The sequence below is a fragment of the Quercus suber genome, unplaced genomic scaffold, assembly GCF_002906115.3.
Source record: "Quercus suber isolate HL8 unplaced genomic scaffold, Cork oak 2.0 scaffold_78, whole genome shotgun sequence".
NCBI classification, from domain to species: Eukaryota; Viridiplantae; Streptophyta; class Magnoliopsida; order Fagales; family Fagaceae; genus Quercus; species Quercus suber.
This window is the reverse complement of record NW_027069543.1, coordinates 659,687-676,414: the sequence shown is the minus strand read 5'-3', so window position 1 is coordinate 676,414 and position 16,728 is coordinate 659,687. Positions and strand designations below refer to the sequence as shown.

Here is a 16,728-nt window from a genome sequence, read left to right as displayed (position 1 = left end):
TTGATTTTACTATGAATTGAATTGGTTCTAATTTAAATTATTTTATTGTTCACCTGTAACAACTAATAATAACCTACCATTTAAGATTTATTGTGAAAATGTTATGAATATATTATTTCTCATATATGATAAAGATATTTTACTTTATTTCTCAATAAAGTTTTTTTTTTTTATATTGATAATTGGTGGTAGGGAGATTTGAATTTTGAATATTTCCGTTGATATATAACATTAGGAGATGACAACTAGCAAGTTGAACTACAAAGTTCTTGACTATTTCTTAATAAATTAAGTTAGGTTGTCTTTTAAGTGAGTTTCTTACGATAATTAGTTAATTACAATAATGGAGTAGAGAGGATTTGAACACTTATTCTCCTTGGTAATGAGAACAAACAATGATATTGAACTACAGAGTTTCTAGTTCAAAGTAAAGTCGTTAGTTTAGAAAAAAAAAATCAATTGAGGATATATAAGGAAAGTTAATAAATTAATGAAATTTTTTTATAGATGCAAACCGAAACTACTCTTATTAAATTATTTTTTATTTATTTATTTTATGTTAAATTAATAGTTTTTTATTTATAATATACAATATGGGATTTAATTTTTATCATCATATCAAGATATTAATGAGTTTCTTTTTTTTTTTTCTTTTTTATATCATCGATTATATTTAAGTCCTTTATTAGATGACAAGAAAGTTTACCGACGGAAACTATAAATTATTTTTTTATATTGAAAAGAAGGGCATGTTCAATGACAGCCTAAAACAAAGTACAAGATTAACAAAATGGACAAAGGAGGACATGATATACCCGTATGGCATATCTCATGCTCACTTGTATTTGTCTAAATGGAAGAAAACAGTTCCAAGGAAATCAACAGCCAGGATAATACTATAATAATTAATTGATTCTGGACTAAGAAAGACAAGAAGAAAAACCTTGCTCTCCTATTCTGGCATGCTTAATTTCTGGAATTTTCTATACAAACTTTATGCCACACCCTCCTTAAAATATTAATTATTGGCTGTTTCCCTAATAACCATGTATATCTTCAAGCTTTTATAATCCTCTCTCTCTCTCTCTCTCTCTCTCTCTCTCTCTCTCTCATATTCTTATTTGGGTTTCAGAGGGAGAAGCTATAGGCTATAGCATCAAGCTCAAAGCAACACCATGGGGAGAGCTCCATGTTGTGACAAAGCAAACGTCAAGAAAGGCCCATGGTCACCTGAAGAAGATGCCAAGCTCAAGTCGTATATAGAGAAGCATGGCACCGGTGGTAACTGGATCGCTTTACCACAAAAAATTGGTACTAATTAACACCTACCTTTTGCCACTCATTTATGTAATTTTATATTTCTGAGTTCTTTTCTCTCCTTGTCACAGAATCAAATCTAACTAAACTGCTGTGAACTTGTTAATATCTCACGCACATATGTGAGCTTTTTGTTTCTGAATTAGGCCTGAAGAGATGCGGCAAGAGTTGCCGCCTTAGATGGTTAAACTATCTCCGTCCAAATATCAAGCATGGAGGATTTTCAGAAGAGGAAGATAACATAATTTGCAGCCTCTATATTAGTATTGGAAGCAGGTAGATTAAGTTATTTAAAAGAAAAAGTTCTATTAATCTCTTTCAGACCCTGCAAAAGTTAGAGTTTTGTGTGCACTATGTATGATCTATTTTAGGGATAATATTTACTATCTTTTATCTACTCTAATATATCATTTGGTTGGCATGAACAGGTGGTCTATTATTGCAGCACAATTGCCAGGAAGAACAGATAATGATATAAAGAACTACTGGAACACAAGGCTGAAGAAGAAGCTTCTTGGTAAGCAAAGAAAAGAACAACAAGCTCGTAGAGGTACTAGCAGCCTAAAGCAAGAGATGAAGAGAGGGGTTGAGATGGTTTCTGACAACAACAATAACCAAAACCCTTACTGGCCAGAGCTGCCTGTGTTAGCACACATACCATTCTCAAACCAAGAACCTCGTTTTAATGATCATGCTTCTATCAGAAAATTTCTTATCAAACTCGGAGGAAGATTTTCTGATATTGATGTGCCAATTCATGATGGGACTAGTAGTCTTCAATTCACAAATGGTATCTCCTCCACTACTCAACAAATATATGAGCACTCTATGGTCAATAATATACCCTCTTCTGCTCCCATAGATGCAGTACTAAACAACACTGGTAACATTCAATTTGCACAAGCACAGTCTTATATGGATGGAGTGGAATTAAACATGTTGCAAGGGCAAAGCTGTTTCCCTGTGGAGCTTGAGGAAATTGTATACAACAATCCACAAGGATTAGATGGGCTAGAGTTCTTATGTGGGGAGGACATGGTCTACAATAGAATTGGCAGTACTAGTACTTCTAGTGAAAGTGTTGGTTGGGGTGAGATGAGCTCTGTGATTCATCCTCCTGTAGCTTCCAACTATGAAGGTATGCTACAACGGACGCATCGAGAATGTGTTTTCGAAGAGTTGAGGTACTACCAAGCAAATTAACGTGCTGTACATTAATTATAAATTTGTAGCAATAGAGAAAATATCGTTGGATTCTCTAAGAAAACCCTAATAAACTTATATCTTATATGCTGCTTTTTCCATGCTTTGCTTTTCTCTATATATTATTTATGTTCATGACTATAGTTTATCAACCAATTTGTCTGTAGTGAGGTCTCTTTAATTTTTACTGTATTTTGCAGACTGAATTTCTTAGCTACTATATTACGATGGATTCTGCAGCTTGTATATTGATAATTTGGGTCATGAACTCATGCTTTTACAATATTGAAGAGTACATGACTGGTTTTGTTGTTGCTGCTGATTGATCTGGTTTAAATAAACATTTCTTTTGGAAAATTTTATTTACAAGTGGTATGTGTGTTTTCTTGTACGTATGTATCAAATTTCTATCAGGAGAATGCACCAATATTTTGATCAATGCCTGACATTTTGGTGCTAATTAATTAAGCTTTAACATGTTTCTTATTCCAGAATCTGAGTGCTTTGATTAGATGTACTTTAATATCTTAAACATTAACAAACCCATAAGTAATGTATCTTTAAGGATTAGTTATTTCAGTTCCCTAGTACACATGTTGTTCCCTGCAAAACAGATATAGTAGTATGAGCGCCTCCTTTTTAGCTTATGAATAGGGTAAATAGGAGGGCTTCTAATAATGACTCAGGAAAGCGGAAAGTAGATAAGCCAAATCGTGCTTTTTTCCTTTTTTCGGATTAGCCATTTTGAAAAAGTAAATTGCTTCCTCTCAATTGTGCCTGTCTAGTGTCTAGCTATTCGATTATTTTATCATAAGCTATAAGTAGCTTCCCAAAACTCAAGTCTCAATTGTTTGTTTGGTTTCATCTATTTTTCTTTTAACTTCCTGTTGCTTCTTGCTTCACCAATAACAATATCTTACTTCAAGATGTATAATCATTTGAATGGGTTAAATGAATGAACAAGAAAGTTGAATTTGCATTCTTTCTCATTTTATCAGGTGTCAAACTTGTTTTCCTTGAGGGTTTGTGAGTGTCACCCAGATTGAGCTCTTGGACTAATTAATTTCAAGAATTCTTGTAATTTGGAAGTTGGCATCACTGTCGTCAGAATTGCATTTCCTTGTTAAACCTGACCGCTAAGAAGCATATCAAAAGTAGTAGTTCCTCTCTTCAATGCATTCAATCATAGGTACTCGATCGTGCTATATACGTGGCCACCAATCTTAAGCTTAGAACAAGTCATCTACAGATATGTCAATCAAATTATATATTTTCTGTTTTACAATAATCATCTGTGATCAGTCACTGTAGCTTTCATCAATAAATCAACCTTCCACCGAATTTAAAGGTATAGGGAATCCTTTGGGTTGTGACTCATCCCAACTTCGATGTCAAGCTTTAAGTATCCAAATCTAACATGTATAAATCTACCTTCAGTTTCTATATCACATATTAGTTCAAAGTCATGACGTTTGTTTTTCAATATTGAAGCACAAAACTTGGCAACAAAGACCATAATACCATGCATACTTTTCCCACTGCAATTAAACTCTGAAAATCTGATTGACTGTAACTCTTAAGTTACCCTTTTTAGCTGTTCCTAGCCGGTGTCAATACATTGCAAGAGTAACTACAAACCATTTTATCCGTAGAAGATTTTCGGTGGAGTTGCATGTTTTTATGCAGAAACCTTTTTTGGCAAGTCATGTGTCATAGAACCAAACACAAGTATCACATATATAGATTAAGGATTGGAGTATAGATGTCTAAGGGGTTTAGTTACTATTTTTTCAAATAGGCAATAATAGTCATATAGTGGAAATATAAAACTCTGAAAAACACTAAATATGATGGAAATGAATAGATGATGAGCACGATAAATAAAAATAAAGATTCAAGATTGGGGTTTGCTTTGAAGATTTCTATATATTTAACGTTATTCACAACTTACTGAGATATTACACTATATATTTATTCAATTATAGCTGGATTTGCATTCTGCTGTCTCCTAAACCGTCTGATTTTTATCCTATATAAGGGCATGAACGATAGCTTTATCCTTTATGATCAAAAGCTTAAACATGAGAACGTGAAAGTAGTAAAAAGATAGAGCAAATTTCTAGTAGCAACCAGCAAGTCTCTCTGGCAATTTCATTAAAGCTCTCAAATTTGGTACGTGCGCATAGTAGTCGTTTAAGACACACTGGTGTGGCATGAAACTATGACAAAATTTGTTCTAGTGTTTCTTGAATAAGCATTGTTTTGAGAATAAAACTTAAAATGCTTGATATTGATTGCTACCTAACAGGCTCTAATTATATAACTGTCAATTGTCAACGCATTTGCATGTGACCATAAGCTATAGGGATCTTTCTGACGTTTGGTTTCAATCAACATCATAAATAGAAGCTAGATCCCTAGATTGTGGGTTGATTGTTGTTTAAATCACCTCAATTTCGACCGTGAGTTTACTCAGTTAAGCTTTCTTCCAACTCTCCGTGTGTGCAAAACTACATATTTCATGTTTCAACATTATTATAAGTTGTATCACAATACAAACAAATTTAAGCTCTAAATATTATTCTATTCATTGCATAAAATCTTAAGTTGCATTTCTTAAAGCAAAGTTTTTGTAAAAGAATTAAAATTCACTAAGAGTCTTATAACTTATAAACTGACATATTTTGGTATTTTTAATAAAGATATCTATGATTCAAATCCTCTTTTACTTCCTCTATGATAAATGTGATGTGAGGATATGACACAATCTACCATTAATCTAACAAAGGATATGATTTTAAAAAGTCTATACTAAATTTAGTTTAAAACTCTAGAGAATCTCAATCTTATTATCAAAACTATTGTTTTGATTATACATTGATTAATCATATTCAGGTGTATCTTTTTTAAATTATGATGGGGTGATATCCTATCAGTCTTGATAAAGTACCATCCATCTTTACCTATATTACTTAAATTTTGTAGCAATTTAAGATATTCAATAAGTCTCAAAGCTTCTTACACAAGAAATAACAAAGTGAAATATAATGACTTAATCAAGTCATTTGAATCACTAATTTGAACAAAGTTTAGAAAAGGCCTATATATATTAGTCATAAACTTATTTGAGCAGTCTTCATGTACAAATTAATAATCCGACATAGATTTATTTAGATGGGTAAATTCCCATCATAGTTTATCCCTTATTAAATTAATTTATACCTGCAAAAAGAAAATCCAAATACTTGCTAGTCAACCAGGAGGTTCCTCCTATCCAATAATGTGTTAAATTCATGGCTCGCCTCAAGTTTAAAATAACTGTGCATATCACGTAACCCACTGTAAAATATAATTGAGAAATTGAAAAAAGAAATGGATAAGGGGACCCATTTGATATAAAGTTACTTTTACAGAATTAAAGGAAACAAACAAGAGAAAATACCTAAATATAGAGTTGCATTTGCATTTCACCATCCTTTCAAGAATATAGAATACTAGCTGAGCTCGCTTGTCTTCTTTGGGTCTCTCTCTGTCAATTCATTTTTGTTTGGTTGTGGAAAATTAATTGGAAGAGAAAACATGACGATTAATGAGTCCTGTCTGTTACTTTTGTTTTAAACAAATCAAAAACCTAGCTAGCCAATCAAAGTGCCCCGTGTGTTTGCTAATCAATAATGCAATAGACTTACATTGCTACTTAATTTGCTAGAGTCCCAGCTGCCATACTTTTATTGTTGGAACACAGGTTGATTTAAACATTTTGTGAAGAAAGTCAGTTTATCTATATTTGTTCAATTCTGTCTGACTATATGTGATAAGTTGATTACATTTCATTACAGGGTAAGAGCATTAGAGGAAGAAGTCAGTGACATGCACACCATTTTCATGGCGGGCATGCTAGATTTTTGACATATATCATCCCTTTCCCATTTGCAGCCAAAAATTATCTGACTTCTTTTTCTTCTGATTAGCTTTTATTTATTTAGATTACTTCATTTTTGTTGTATTAATTTCTAAGTGAACCCACTTTTTTAACAAATAATAAATAAATAAAAATCTCTAATCCTGTTTATAGGGACTAGGGAGGCCATCCCTTGGCCAATAACAAGTACATTATTAATTGATTACAGTTGTAATATGTTAGATCCAAAGAAGTCCTTGGTGTTGACTATGCATTGTTCGGTAAGCTATGGTCATGATTTGTTGGAATTGGTTGACATATCTTGAAATTGGTAGCTGTGTTTTTGTCAAGTAGTGATTCAAAATGTCGGCCCCATTGGCTAAACCTACCCTCAAATTCAAGTTATAAAAGAACAATAAGATATCAATAAGTTTAAATTATTACTAACCTATAGCTTCTCACATTCTTCATAAACAATTATATTTGTTCAAGAGCCTTATAATTTCTCAACGGGCATGTTTTACTGTTTCCAATGGAGATGTATATGGTTCAATCTCATCACCCCCAATTATAGTATTATCAAAAAATATATATTTATATGAGTAATGGCATCTTTTTAAGCATTTCATATCTATAGTTCGAACCCCACATCCCCCTCCCCCCACTATGTACCTGTCCAAAAAAAGAAAAAAAAATCCATCAAATAGGTAATTAATCAAGGTTATACAAGCAATTACGAAAAGTCCAAATTATAACTTTTTTAGTGCTTTAGGAGTATAATGTAGATGTGACTAACATTTTTCTTTAGGCGTAAAAATGGAATCAAAGTCAACCTAATAACTCCATGTGGCTTGAGAGCATTGTAGCCTAGTAAAAGCCAAAACGATGATGTCAAGAATTTAAAGTGGAAGAATTTATGATACCTATGTGTTGCATGGGTGTGTATTTTAATCTAGGTTATTCAAGTAATTGTAAGGAGCTCCGATTATAATTTGATTAGTCCTTCTAAAGTATAGTGCAAGATTAACTAGACTTCCTTGAGTCTCGAAATATTTGAGACCTAGTTAACTTAAAAGTATAGTGCAAGATAAACTAGATTTCCTTCAGTCTTGAAATATTTGAGACCTAGTTAACTTCTTTACAAACTTATGCAAGTTAATATTGAGTTTATATAGTATTGTGGGGGAAGGACTTAGCTACATCAAATGTGCCTAGGCCAATAGGCCCAAATGGCCTAAATAAGGAAGAAAGCCTAAACCAAGCATAATTGGCTCAACTAGGGTAGGTCATGGCACCTCTAGAAACCAAGTGGGAAGAAGGAGAAGAAATGATCATCAATCATGAACTTCGACAAGAACCATCTGAGGAAGATTCGTTCCTCAAAAGGTACTCGAGAAGCAACCCCTCCTAGGCTACACGTTACTACCCCACCTAGCATCCAAGATATAGACAAGGGATTGTATGGGCCAGAGAGTGAACGAGTTCAAAATTCAGAAAAAGGAAGCTTCTCAAGAAAGCAACCATTCCCTCCACATTAAATGCACTTCACCCACCGACAATACTGCGTTTATTACTAAATGACACACTTAAATAATGCTTAGCACCCAGCTTTCCACTCAACCTCACATAAAAAGAAGGGGAAGTAGAAGATGGGACAAATATCTTCCTCCTACCATATCCACCAAACAGGTGGATGGTGGGGAAGGATCCTCCTTCAGTATAGATAGGGACAGACTCCCCTTGCACAAGGGATCGAAAAAAAAAATCATCTAGGAGGAAAAAAAAGTGTTAAGTATGAAATTGTAGTGAGAAAAGTGATAATGTGAGAGTATAAGCACTCCTCAGGCTGTCCAAGACATCTTTATTAATTACATTTTGATCATTTATAATATTTCTTATTGTGTTTTCTATTGCAATCAATTCAGAATCTCTCTTTTCTATTGTAATTGTAATAGTCACTTGAGTAATTTTTCATCATCAAAGTTATTTTTCAGCCACATAAGTATATTTTAAACAGTCATACATATATTCAAACAATATGCACCTTAATCAAGTTACATACCTCCGAATTTATTTACAAACAAATAACCATGGTTACATTCAACTTTTTCAATAATCAATTCTATATTTAGGCTTTAACTTGTTTACTAAATAACTGAACATATGTAGAATTTTTTTTCCAAGCCAAACCCTTTCGAAACCCTAAAAAACTTAAAATTGTGTATCCAACATTGCTCAAAATTATTCTTGTTAAACAATTAATACTCAAAATTGTGCCTCCATGATGGCCATCATGGTTCAAACAAAAAAAATTCTTACTTTACGAGTTGTATAGTAATTTAAACTATAAATTTTCACTTCTCATAATATCAAATTTATCTAGGTATTCGCGTAGATGCATGGGAGTGCGTTGGCAGGCTATGTATCACGGATGTGTCATTGTGTGTATTAATTAGGATATAAGGTCTATGCGCAGTATAGACTGCTTAGTTTATTACAGATAAACATTTCCACCCATGAAAAGCCATGAATGATTATGTACCATACAAAACCAAAAAATGATTATGTACTATTCCACTTAAAATTTGACCCTCACTTTGGACCTTGGTTTGGCAAAACAACGGGCAGCATGACATCAAAAATTCAATAAAACAATTTTTCATCCCTCATTGTAACTTTACCTTTTTTTCATGATCTCAATTATTGTTGTTTATACTGTATAGTCTTCATGAAACTTGTTCATGTTAAATTGTGAAGTTTGTTGGCAATGTTTGCGTTCACTAAAGTCTTAGTAAGGTGGAATTTGGACATGGGTAATTTTGTGATGGACTGTGTGCTTCAGTGAACTTTTAGAATCAATTAATTTACCTTATGGCTTGTAGTGAAGTCAGAAAGGTGGAATTATACAAACCTAAACCTAATAACGACTATGCATGGTAATGGTGGTCCAGTAATGGTGGAATTATTCAAATATAATATGACAATCATAGTAAACTACGTTTCTTTGAAAGCCATGCATGGCGCATGATACATGATAGGGATATTCTTTTGGAAGCTAATTAAAAGGAGCCTAGCTTCACAGTAGCTTTGAGAAAGTCAAGGAAAAAAGGGGATGAATAACTGAATAAGTAAAGCAATATAGACTATATAGTATTTAAGCACTGACACGACTAACAAGATATGAACAAAAAATAAAAAGTGAAATCAAGAGTCAAGACACCAATAGGTCTTAAGAGAACTCCAATCTTTGTTTGCCTGAATATGGAATCCTTCAATCTTGAACATATTTATATTGTATTGATTATTTCTTTCTTCCTTTTTTTTCTTTTTTCTTTTTTCAATAGATCAATAAAGTATGGTAAGTAATGCTAGGGATATAAAACTTGATGTTAATTTCATAATTGTTAATATGATAAGTTGTGATTAGAGATTTAAAGTAACCGAGTAACATCATTTTTACATTAATAAATCTAGACCTACAAATTTTTCACAACAGTTGATTTGTCAAATTGTAAATGGTAGATAATAAAGTAGTGTCAGTGATAGAGTCTAAATGAAAATTAATAATAACTTGAAACATATTGACGTTATTATATTAGCTCCAATCACAACTATTATGAGAAAAACTAGCTTGTAACCTCATATATATACATGGATACACTTAAAGATTTACAATAAAGTGTATAATATAATTCTTATATATATAATTTAAATACTATTTGTGAGTGCCCGAAGACCAAAGATGGATCTGAAGAGTTGTCATATAACTATAGAGATGCCGCAATCCACAGACCTGAGGAGGAAAGCCATTCGAGGAGAGGAAGAGATGAGTCAAAGTACTCTAAGGCATTCCAAGTGGGAGCGAAAATCTAAAGAGAGAGAGAGAGAGAGAGAGAGAGAGAGAGAGAGAGAGAGAGAGAGAGAGAGAGAGAGAGAGAGAGAGAGAGAGAGAGAGAGAGAGAGAGAGAGAGAGAGAATCAGTGGGCATAGGGGAAATTTCTAGTTTGGAATAGCATGTCGCCTCTGCATTAAATGTTGGGCAACAGCTTTATCAGCTGCATTGATGAGGAAGTAACTTGAACAGTGTAAGTTACAGTTAAGCAAACTCCTTCCACCACCTTTTTCAGATGTAGGAAGTGACAAGTGTCATGAGAGGGGGGATGTTAGGTGAGGATGGATGGTTGAGATATGATAAAGGGTGGAGTATATAAGAAAGGAAAGGTTCACAGAGAGATGGATCTAGACACAAGAATCAAGAGATAAAGAAGAAACAAGAAGAACATTTAGAGATAAGAAAGTGAACTATTAATTCTTATGAAAAAGGTGGTCTCCTCAGGCCAATTTGTAGAGAGAAATTGGTTCATTCATTTAATAAGATCAGCCATTTCTTCCTTATTTTTCTCTTTGGGCGGAGTCCCTTTGTTTCCCTCTATTATAAATTCATTGTTTTGGGTCACAGTTGGACAGATTTAGCCACTATTCTAAGTGGACTTGGGCCGCTAGTCCATCTGGTCCTTACACTATTAATAGTCATTTTATATTTTGTTAACTCTTTAAAAAAATTTGTATGGATATTATAAGGTATAAAATGTAAATTGTCCATTTAAAAAAAAAAATTATTGTGAAGCACTTTTTTTTATAATTTATTTATTCTATACTTTTTTGTTTTTGTACTCAATAACTCAATGGGATGAATATTTATGATGTAGTTCCATATTTAATTCTACAATTAAGAAATAAAATTTTTTTAAAAATAAATAATTTAAGACACATAACGCAAAATTAGAACTCTAATTTTGAATTCTAATTTGAGTTTCTCTCAGCGTCACCTATTATATATATATATATATATATATAGATTTGGAATTTTTTTTAGTCCCAAAGTTTTTTGATATATTAACATATAGCATATCAATTGGTGCAACGTACTGCGCATGCTCAGCTAAACTAATAAGGCATTACTACAGTTACCCTAAGATATTCTCTAGCTCACTAGTATTAGCTAGAATATGTACTGTGCATATACACACACATTTAATTAAGCTCCGGCATATGAAAGGGACAGTTAATTATAAGGTTATTGATTCACTATTACAAAATGAAACAAAACAAAAACAAATTAAAAGCAACCACACACACACACACAGAGACATATATATATATATATATATAACTCTCCTGTAAAACTGTAAAGTAATTAATTAAGGAAGGAATATCCTTCCCGAAGAAGAAGCAGAACACAAAAGGCTCTAAACAAAAAACCAAGATTTGCAAAACTTGACTTAATTAGTGAAGCACATTCTGTCAACTTGGTGACGATAATAAACACCAAAAAAACTAAAAAACAAAGCATCCGTAATTGAGGCCTGTGACACAGAGACATGCCCTAGCCATGACAAAAGCGAAACGACGACTTCATTTGCTACTTTTTCATTCTATAATGACACCCAAATCAATATTATATGAAACCCACATGATCTATAATTTGGATATCTTTCTTTGTTTATATAATGATAGTGACACTCACTAACACGAAAAAATTCTTGTGACTTTGTCCTAACCTTAAATTTGGACCTGATCACAGACTTTTACTTATCATGAAATTAATTATTAACATATTTAATCGAAAAACAATGAGTAATGACTGCAAATGAGTTTAATATTTGGAATTATAGGTTTCCGAGGACAACATGATAGTAGAGGTAGAGCCGTCGGTGGCCTCATATTCTGTTGTCAGAAGTAATATAAGGGAAAATTACAATTCCTGGAATGTATTTAGTTATATATAATTGTATGTGTGTCTCATTGATTTGGCTAGCTAGTTTGATTGTTTTTTTAATTTTGTATTTTGATACACAGTGTATAAAATAATGGTAGCGTCCCCGGCCACAATATGATGATAACTTTATATATTATTAAGAAATTCAAAAGGAAGAGATCCCAAACTTTGATCTTGATAACTAATATGAATTTTCTTAGGAAATTGAAAACAAATACTATATCTTATGCATACATTCCCAATAACAGTAATTATATTAAACTGAATTTTTTTTAAAGTAAAAAATAATTCCTACCAAGTAAATTATACCATGCATCTCTTATCATGGATTGTAAGACAATCATTAACAGAATTCTTCAAAAAAGATGAATCGTTATTTTTGTGAAACAAACAAGTGTGTAGATGCATTGGTTAGGAAGGACTCGGGTGCAAATCATGACCTAGTTCTTTTTGATAGTTAGTCGTGAATGTATGCTTCTCTTTTATGATAGTTTTGGTCTGTATTATGAGGGGCTTTGCTCTTTGAATTATGTTACTGTTGCTAATTTCAATCGATTTTTACCCCAAAAAAATTCCTCCCAGGCTGGTTGCCCAAATATTAATTCACTGTGATGCAGCATCTCTGATTGGGCCCAAGTTTGGAAATGCATTTTGTTTTTGGGTGGGAAGAATCCTCAGGGCCTCATTGTTTATTGGGTCCCCATATAAGGCCCATTGAGCTAGACTGGTTATAGATGTAGCCCAGTGCCTTTTAGGACTTAAGGGGAAAGAAAACAAAAACCCACAAGGCCCAGAACAGAAACAAAGAAAGAAAATTGCCGTCCCAAAAAATCTATTGCTAATTCTCATAGGTTTGCCAAACCCTTGAAACAGAGAGAGAGAGAGAGAGAGAGAGAGAGAGATGAGGAAAAAGCATCGGTGAAAATGAAGACAATGGTAGCAATGGCACTTCCAGCTTCCACAGTATTGCCTCCAACCCCAACTTCGAAATTTCGGGTACTTTCTCAGTTTCTCTTGGGCTGTTTTGCTTTTTTTCTTTTTCTTTTTTTGGTTGGGAAAACTGTGTGTGTGTGTTTCTTTGGGTGGCTCTGAACTTTATGGAACTTTATTGTACTATAAGTTAGTTAGTATTTAGTTGCAACTCATAAATTGAATAACGTTGTACCGTTTGCACTTATTAGTGTTTAATAGATATGGGGTTCAGACTTCAGAATGTTCAGCTACAGAATTTTTGTGATTGCTAATTGGAAGGTTTTTTTTTTTTTTTTTTTTGCTGTGGATTTCTGTGATAGCAAAAAGTAATGGTAACAGCGTATAGAGAGAAATGATTAATGGGTTATATGTGGGATTGCTTGAATTGCCACAGGCACAGCACAATTATTTTTATATGAATGCAATTGTTTCACCTTATTTAGAATTCTTGCTATAAGTTTCAAGAACAGCTCATTGCTTTTAGAATTACAACAGTTTCAAGAACAGCTCAACTAGAACCTTGTAGCTCAATGGCCTTACCTAGTTATAACATGTAGGCGAACCTGGGCTCAAAACCCTCACTTGTTTTAAGCCAAAAAAAAAAAAAAAGAATGGCAGCTATTATGTTTAAGGAATTTAATCTGAGAAAGGATGAATACTATATGGTTTTTTTTTTTTTTTTTTAATTGCAACGTTTATTGGGGGTAAGGATGTCCACCAACCACCTCCTACAAACCTCATAGAAGCGGGACCTTGTGTATTGGGCACAACCTTTTTTTAAAAATAAATAAATAAAATTGAAACATCCCTTGAAGGTATTGGGAATCAATTCGAAGCTGTGCTTTGGTGAGCTTGCTCATACTCATGGTGTTTGTTTTTGCTCTCTTGTGTTTAGATTCCTATTTGTTTCTTGAATGTTCAGAAAACATGGTCATAATATATTGAGTTTTGTAGTGTTAATTTTAAGGTGAATGTGTACTTTCCAGATAACTGGTATCCATTTCTTTTCTTAGTCCTTCAACTTGATGTTCAATTGTAAGTACTATAATTTTTAGATATTTTGGCAAAGTACTGATGATTTGCTAATCTCTCTCCTAAAGTTGTAATTAGACATTCCATGCAGATTTGACTTGGTATATACACATGGTTTTGGATCTCACAAGTTTGAACCTCCTAAATAATTCATTGCCCTTAAATGTTGATTTCTCGAGCAGAGTTTCTCCATCTCTTTTTTAAGTGAATTTTTATGAAGAGTATCTATGCCTTTAAAAGGGCCTGAAATTTATAATTAATTGGTGGGAACTTGAATTTGCCTCCCGAAGAGCTTTATTCAGAATAATATTTTGTGGCTCTTTGTACAGATTAAGCATTTTCACGGTCAATTACAAAGGCACTCGAGATCATGTGTCCATCACCAAACCTTCCCCACATGTTCTATGAAATTATCAATGAAAGAATTTAGCGACTCAAATAAATTCAAGACGCAGATCAATATTGTAAGGAAGAAGTTATGGGAAGTCATCCCTGACTCAGTTAAAGAAATCCCATGGAAGAAAGCAGAGGATATACTGCTTGAGCGACTTATTTTTCTTGGACAGAAAGGATTAAAGTGGACTCTTATTACGTTGTTCATTTTTAGTTCCTTATCAGATGTCATATTTTCACTCTCTAGAAACCAAGAACTTATCATTCCTCTTGGTCTCTTTGTTGGCTGCTTGATGACTGATTTTATCAAAGAGACGTCACAAGAACTGTTTCACCACTCAGAGGTATACTTCACTTTGCATTCTTTTCATCAGTTTTCCATCTTTTTTATTATGTCATGCATTTATTTTTTTTATATCACACATTTTCTTGCTGCATGTGTATGACAGGACAAAGGTTTGAAGTTGCAACTTCTAGGCATTGCTTGCTTCTTTGTTCTTATTAAGTTTCTCTCTACAAATTTTGCGTTACAAGCACGAGTTTTTCTTTTGCATTTGGCAAATGGTGGGTTGATGCAACTCTTGTGGTTGTGGAGAGAAGAAAGAGATAAAAGCAATGGGGAGGTCTACTCAAAGGACCAAGATGATTCACTAGCCAAGGATGGAGGTGATTGAATAATAAAGATTTACTGCTGGACATTAAAGTGCTTAAATCAGATGCTCACAGAAAAAGAAATTTGGGACCTATTTTCCATATCAATCATTGGGAAATTGTCCTTGAGAAATGGCTTAGACCATTTGTGCTTAATGATGATATCAGCTGGGATTATATTTCTGTGTCATCAGAAACCGATTCTACAAACAAATTTCAAATATGAGCTCTGATGCCTTGTTTACCCGTTGTGTTTTGACTTAATTGCATCACTATTTCATATAAGATTAAACAATGGCAAGCAAGGCTTCCTAAATCCAACCTTGCCAAAGATAAAATGGGACTCAACCCTTGGGACATTGTGGAAATGTAGGATTAACGCCATTCAACTGTTGAGCATACTGTGATTAAATAGGAACTAGTCTCAAACTTGTGCATTAAAAAATATAATATAATTATTTTCAAAGGATATAATGTAAAATTTGTAGGTTAAATAGTGCATGTGTTATTCAAAAGTATTTACTATTTTTAAAAGTTTTATGTAATAGAACATATAATATAAATTACATTAAACAACAAAATATATATATGAAAAATGTAATTTAATAAAAAGATTTAAATTACATAATTATAATATTGTTTTATATAAATGGAGAAAATATTATTAAAAGGATTTTTTTAAAAAAATAAATCATAATTGGTTGGCTAATTTGAACATATCTAAGAATATTTAAAATAAAAATGTACACCACCATTCAACAAAACACATGTTGTTACATTAAATTTAAATATTATATAGATTCGGCCAAGCTAGTCGGTGATTTAGCATACAATTGGACCATGAGATTTTCATGTCCAATCCATTAGCATACCTGCCAAAGCTACAACTAACCCTATTCAGCAAAAAAAAAAAAAAGCTACAACCCTGCATATCATGCAGCCGGGTAATATGTATGGGGAAAAGCAATGCGTTCTTGGTAGAACGAGGATCTCACATGCAAAATCTCACTGAAGATTTAGACTACAATCTACACAAATAAAAGTTTTAATGCTTTTATCTTGATAGTGTTTTATCCAAAACCCTCCACCAAAATTTCAATTGGTGAGTGAGGTCAAAACGGTAATCTCTTTTAGTCCAATTTTTTTGGATCTGGGATAAAATGTAGCAAAGCAAATGACAGCATTTCTGAAATTAAATGTTTTAAGGTAAGGTCATTGAGAGAGTGAGAAAGGCCATGACAAAGGAAATGAAGTCACCCTGAATCAAAATCCAAGTGCCATAAATATTTGTATACAACCTATTGCATTATATTCAATCAGCTTCAGCTGAGTAATGTGCTCCACATTGATGTATGCTGTTCAACTTAGTGATATGTGGTGAAGGTACTAGGAGTTTTGATTATGTCAGTAACAAATCATACTCCTGCATGTCATTCATTTTAGATGAACAGACCTCAGTGAGCAAATTGAGAAGCACATA

At 33.0% G+C, this 16,728-nt stretch overlaps 2 protein-coding genes across 6 annotated transcripts; both read left to right on the top strand.

Moving 5' to 3' along the window:
- Window positions 1-807: 807 nt before the first annotated feature.
- LOC111990508 (transcription factor RAX3) lies at window positions 808-3,986 on the top strand. Of its 5 annotated transcripts, XM_065773643.1 has the most exons (6): window positions 836-1,048; window positions 1,133-1,311; window positions 1,464-1,593; window positions 1,746-2,107; window positions 2,180-2,501; window positions 2,721-2,877. In XM_065773643.1, the coding sequence occupies exons 2-6, from the start codon at window positions 1,176-1,178 to the stop codon at window positions 2,770-2,772; spliced, it is 1,002 nt and encodes a 333-aa protein (XP_065629715.1). In that variant the 5' UTR covers window positions 836-1,048; window positions 1,133-1,175; the 3' UTR covers window positions 2,773-2,877. The 5 variants fall into 5 exon arrangements, with proteins under 5 accessions (XP_023884860.1, XP_065629715.1, XP_065629712.1 ...); XM_065773640.1 differs by having other exon boundaries at window positions 839-1,048; window positions 1,746-2,501; XM_024022281.2 differs by lacking the exon at window positions 2,721-2,877 and adding an exon at window positions 3,519-3,986 and having other exon boundaries at window positions 840-1,048; window positions 1,746-2,501.
- A 9,035-nt stretch (window positions 3,987-13,021) lies between these two features.
- Window positions 13,022-15,492, top strand: LOC111997062 (uncharacterized). The gene is made up of 3 exons (XM_024029108.2): window positions 13,022-13,196; window positions 14,534-14,941; window positions 15,047-15,492. The coding sequence occupies exons 1-3, from the start codon at window positions 13,125-13,127 to the stop codon at window positions 15,269-15,271; spliced, it is 705 nt and encodes a 234-aa protein (XP_023884876.1). The 5' UTR covers window positions 13,022-13,124; the 3' UTR covers window positions 15,272-15,492.
- Window positions 15,493-16,728: the final 1,236 nt, after the last annotated feature.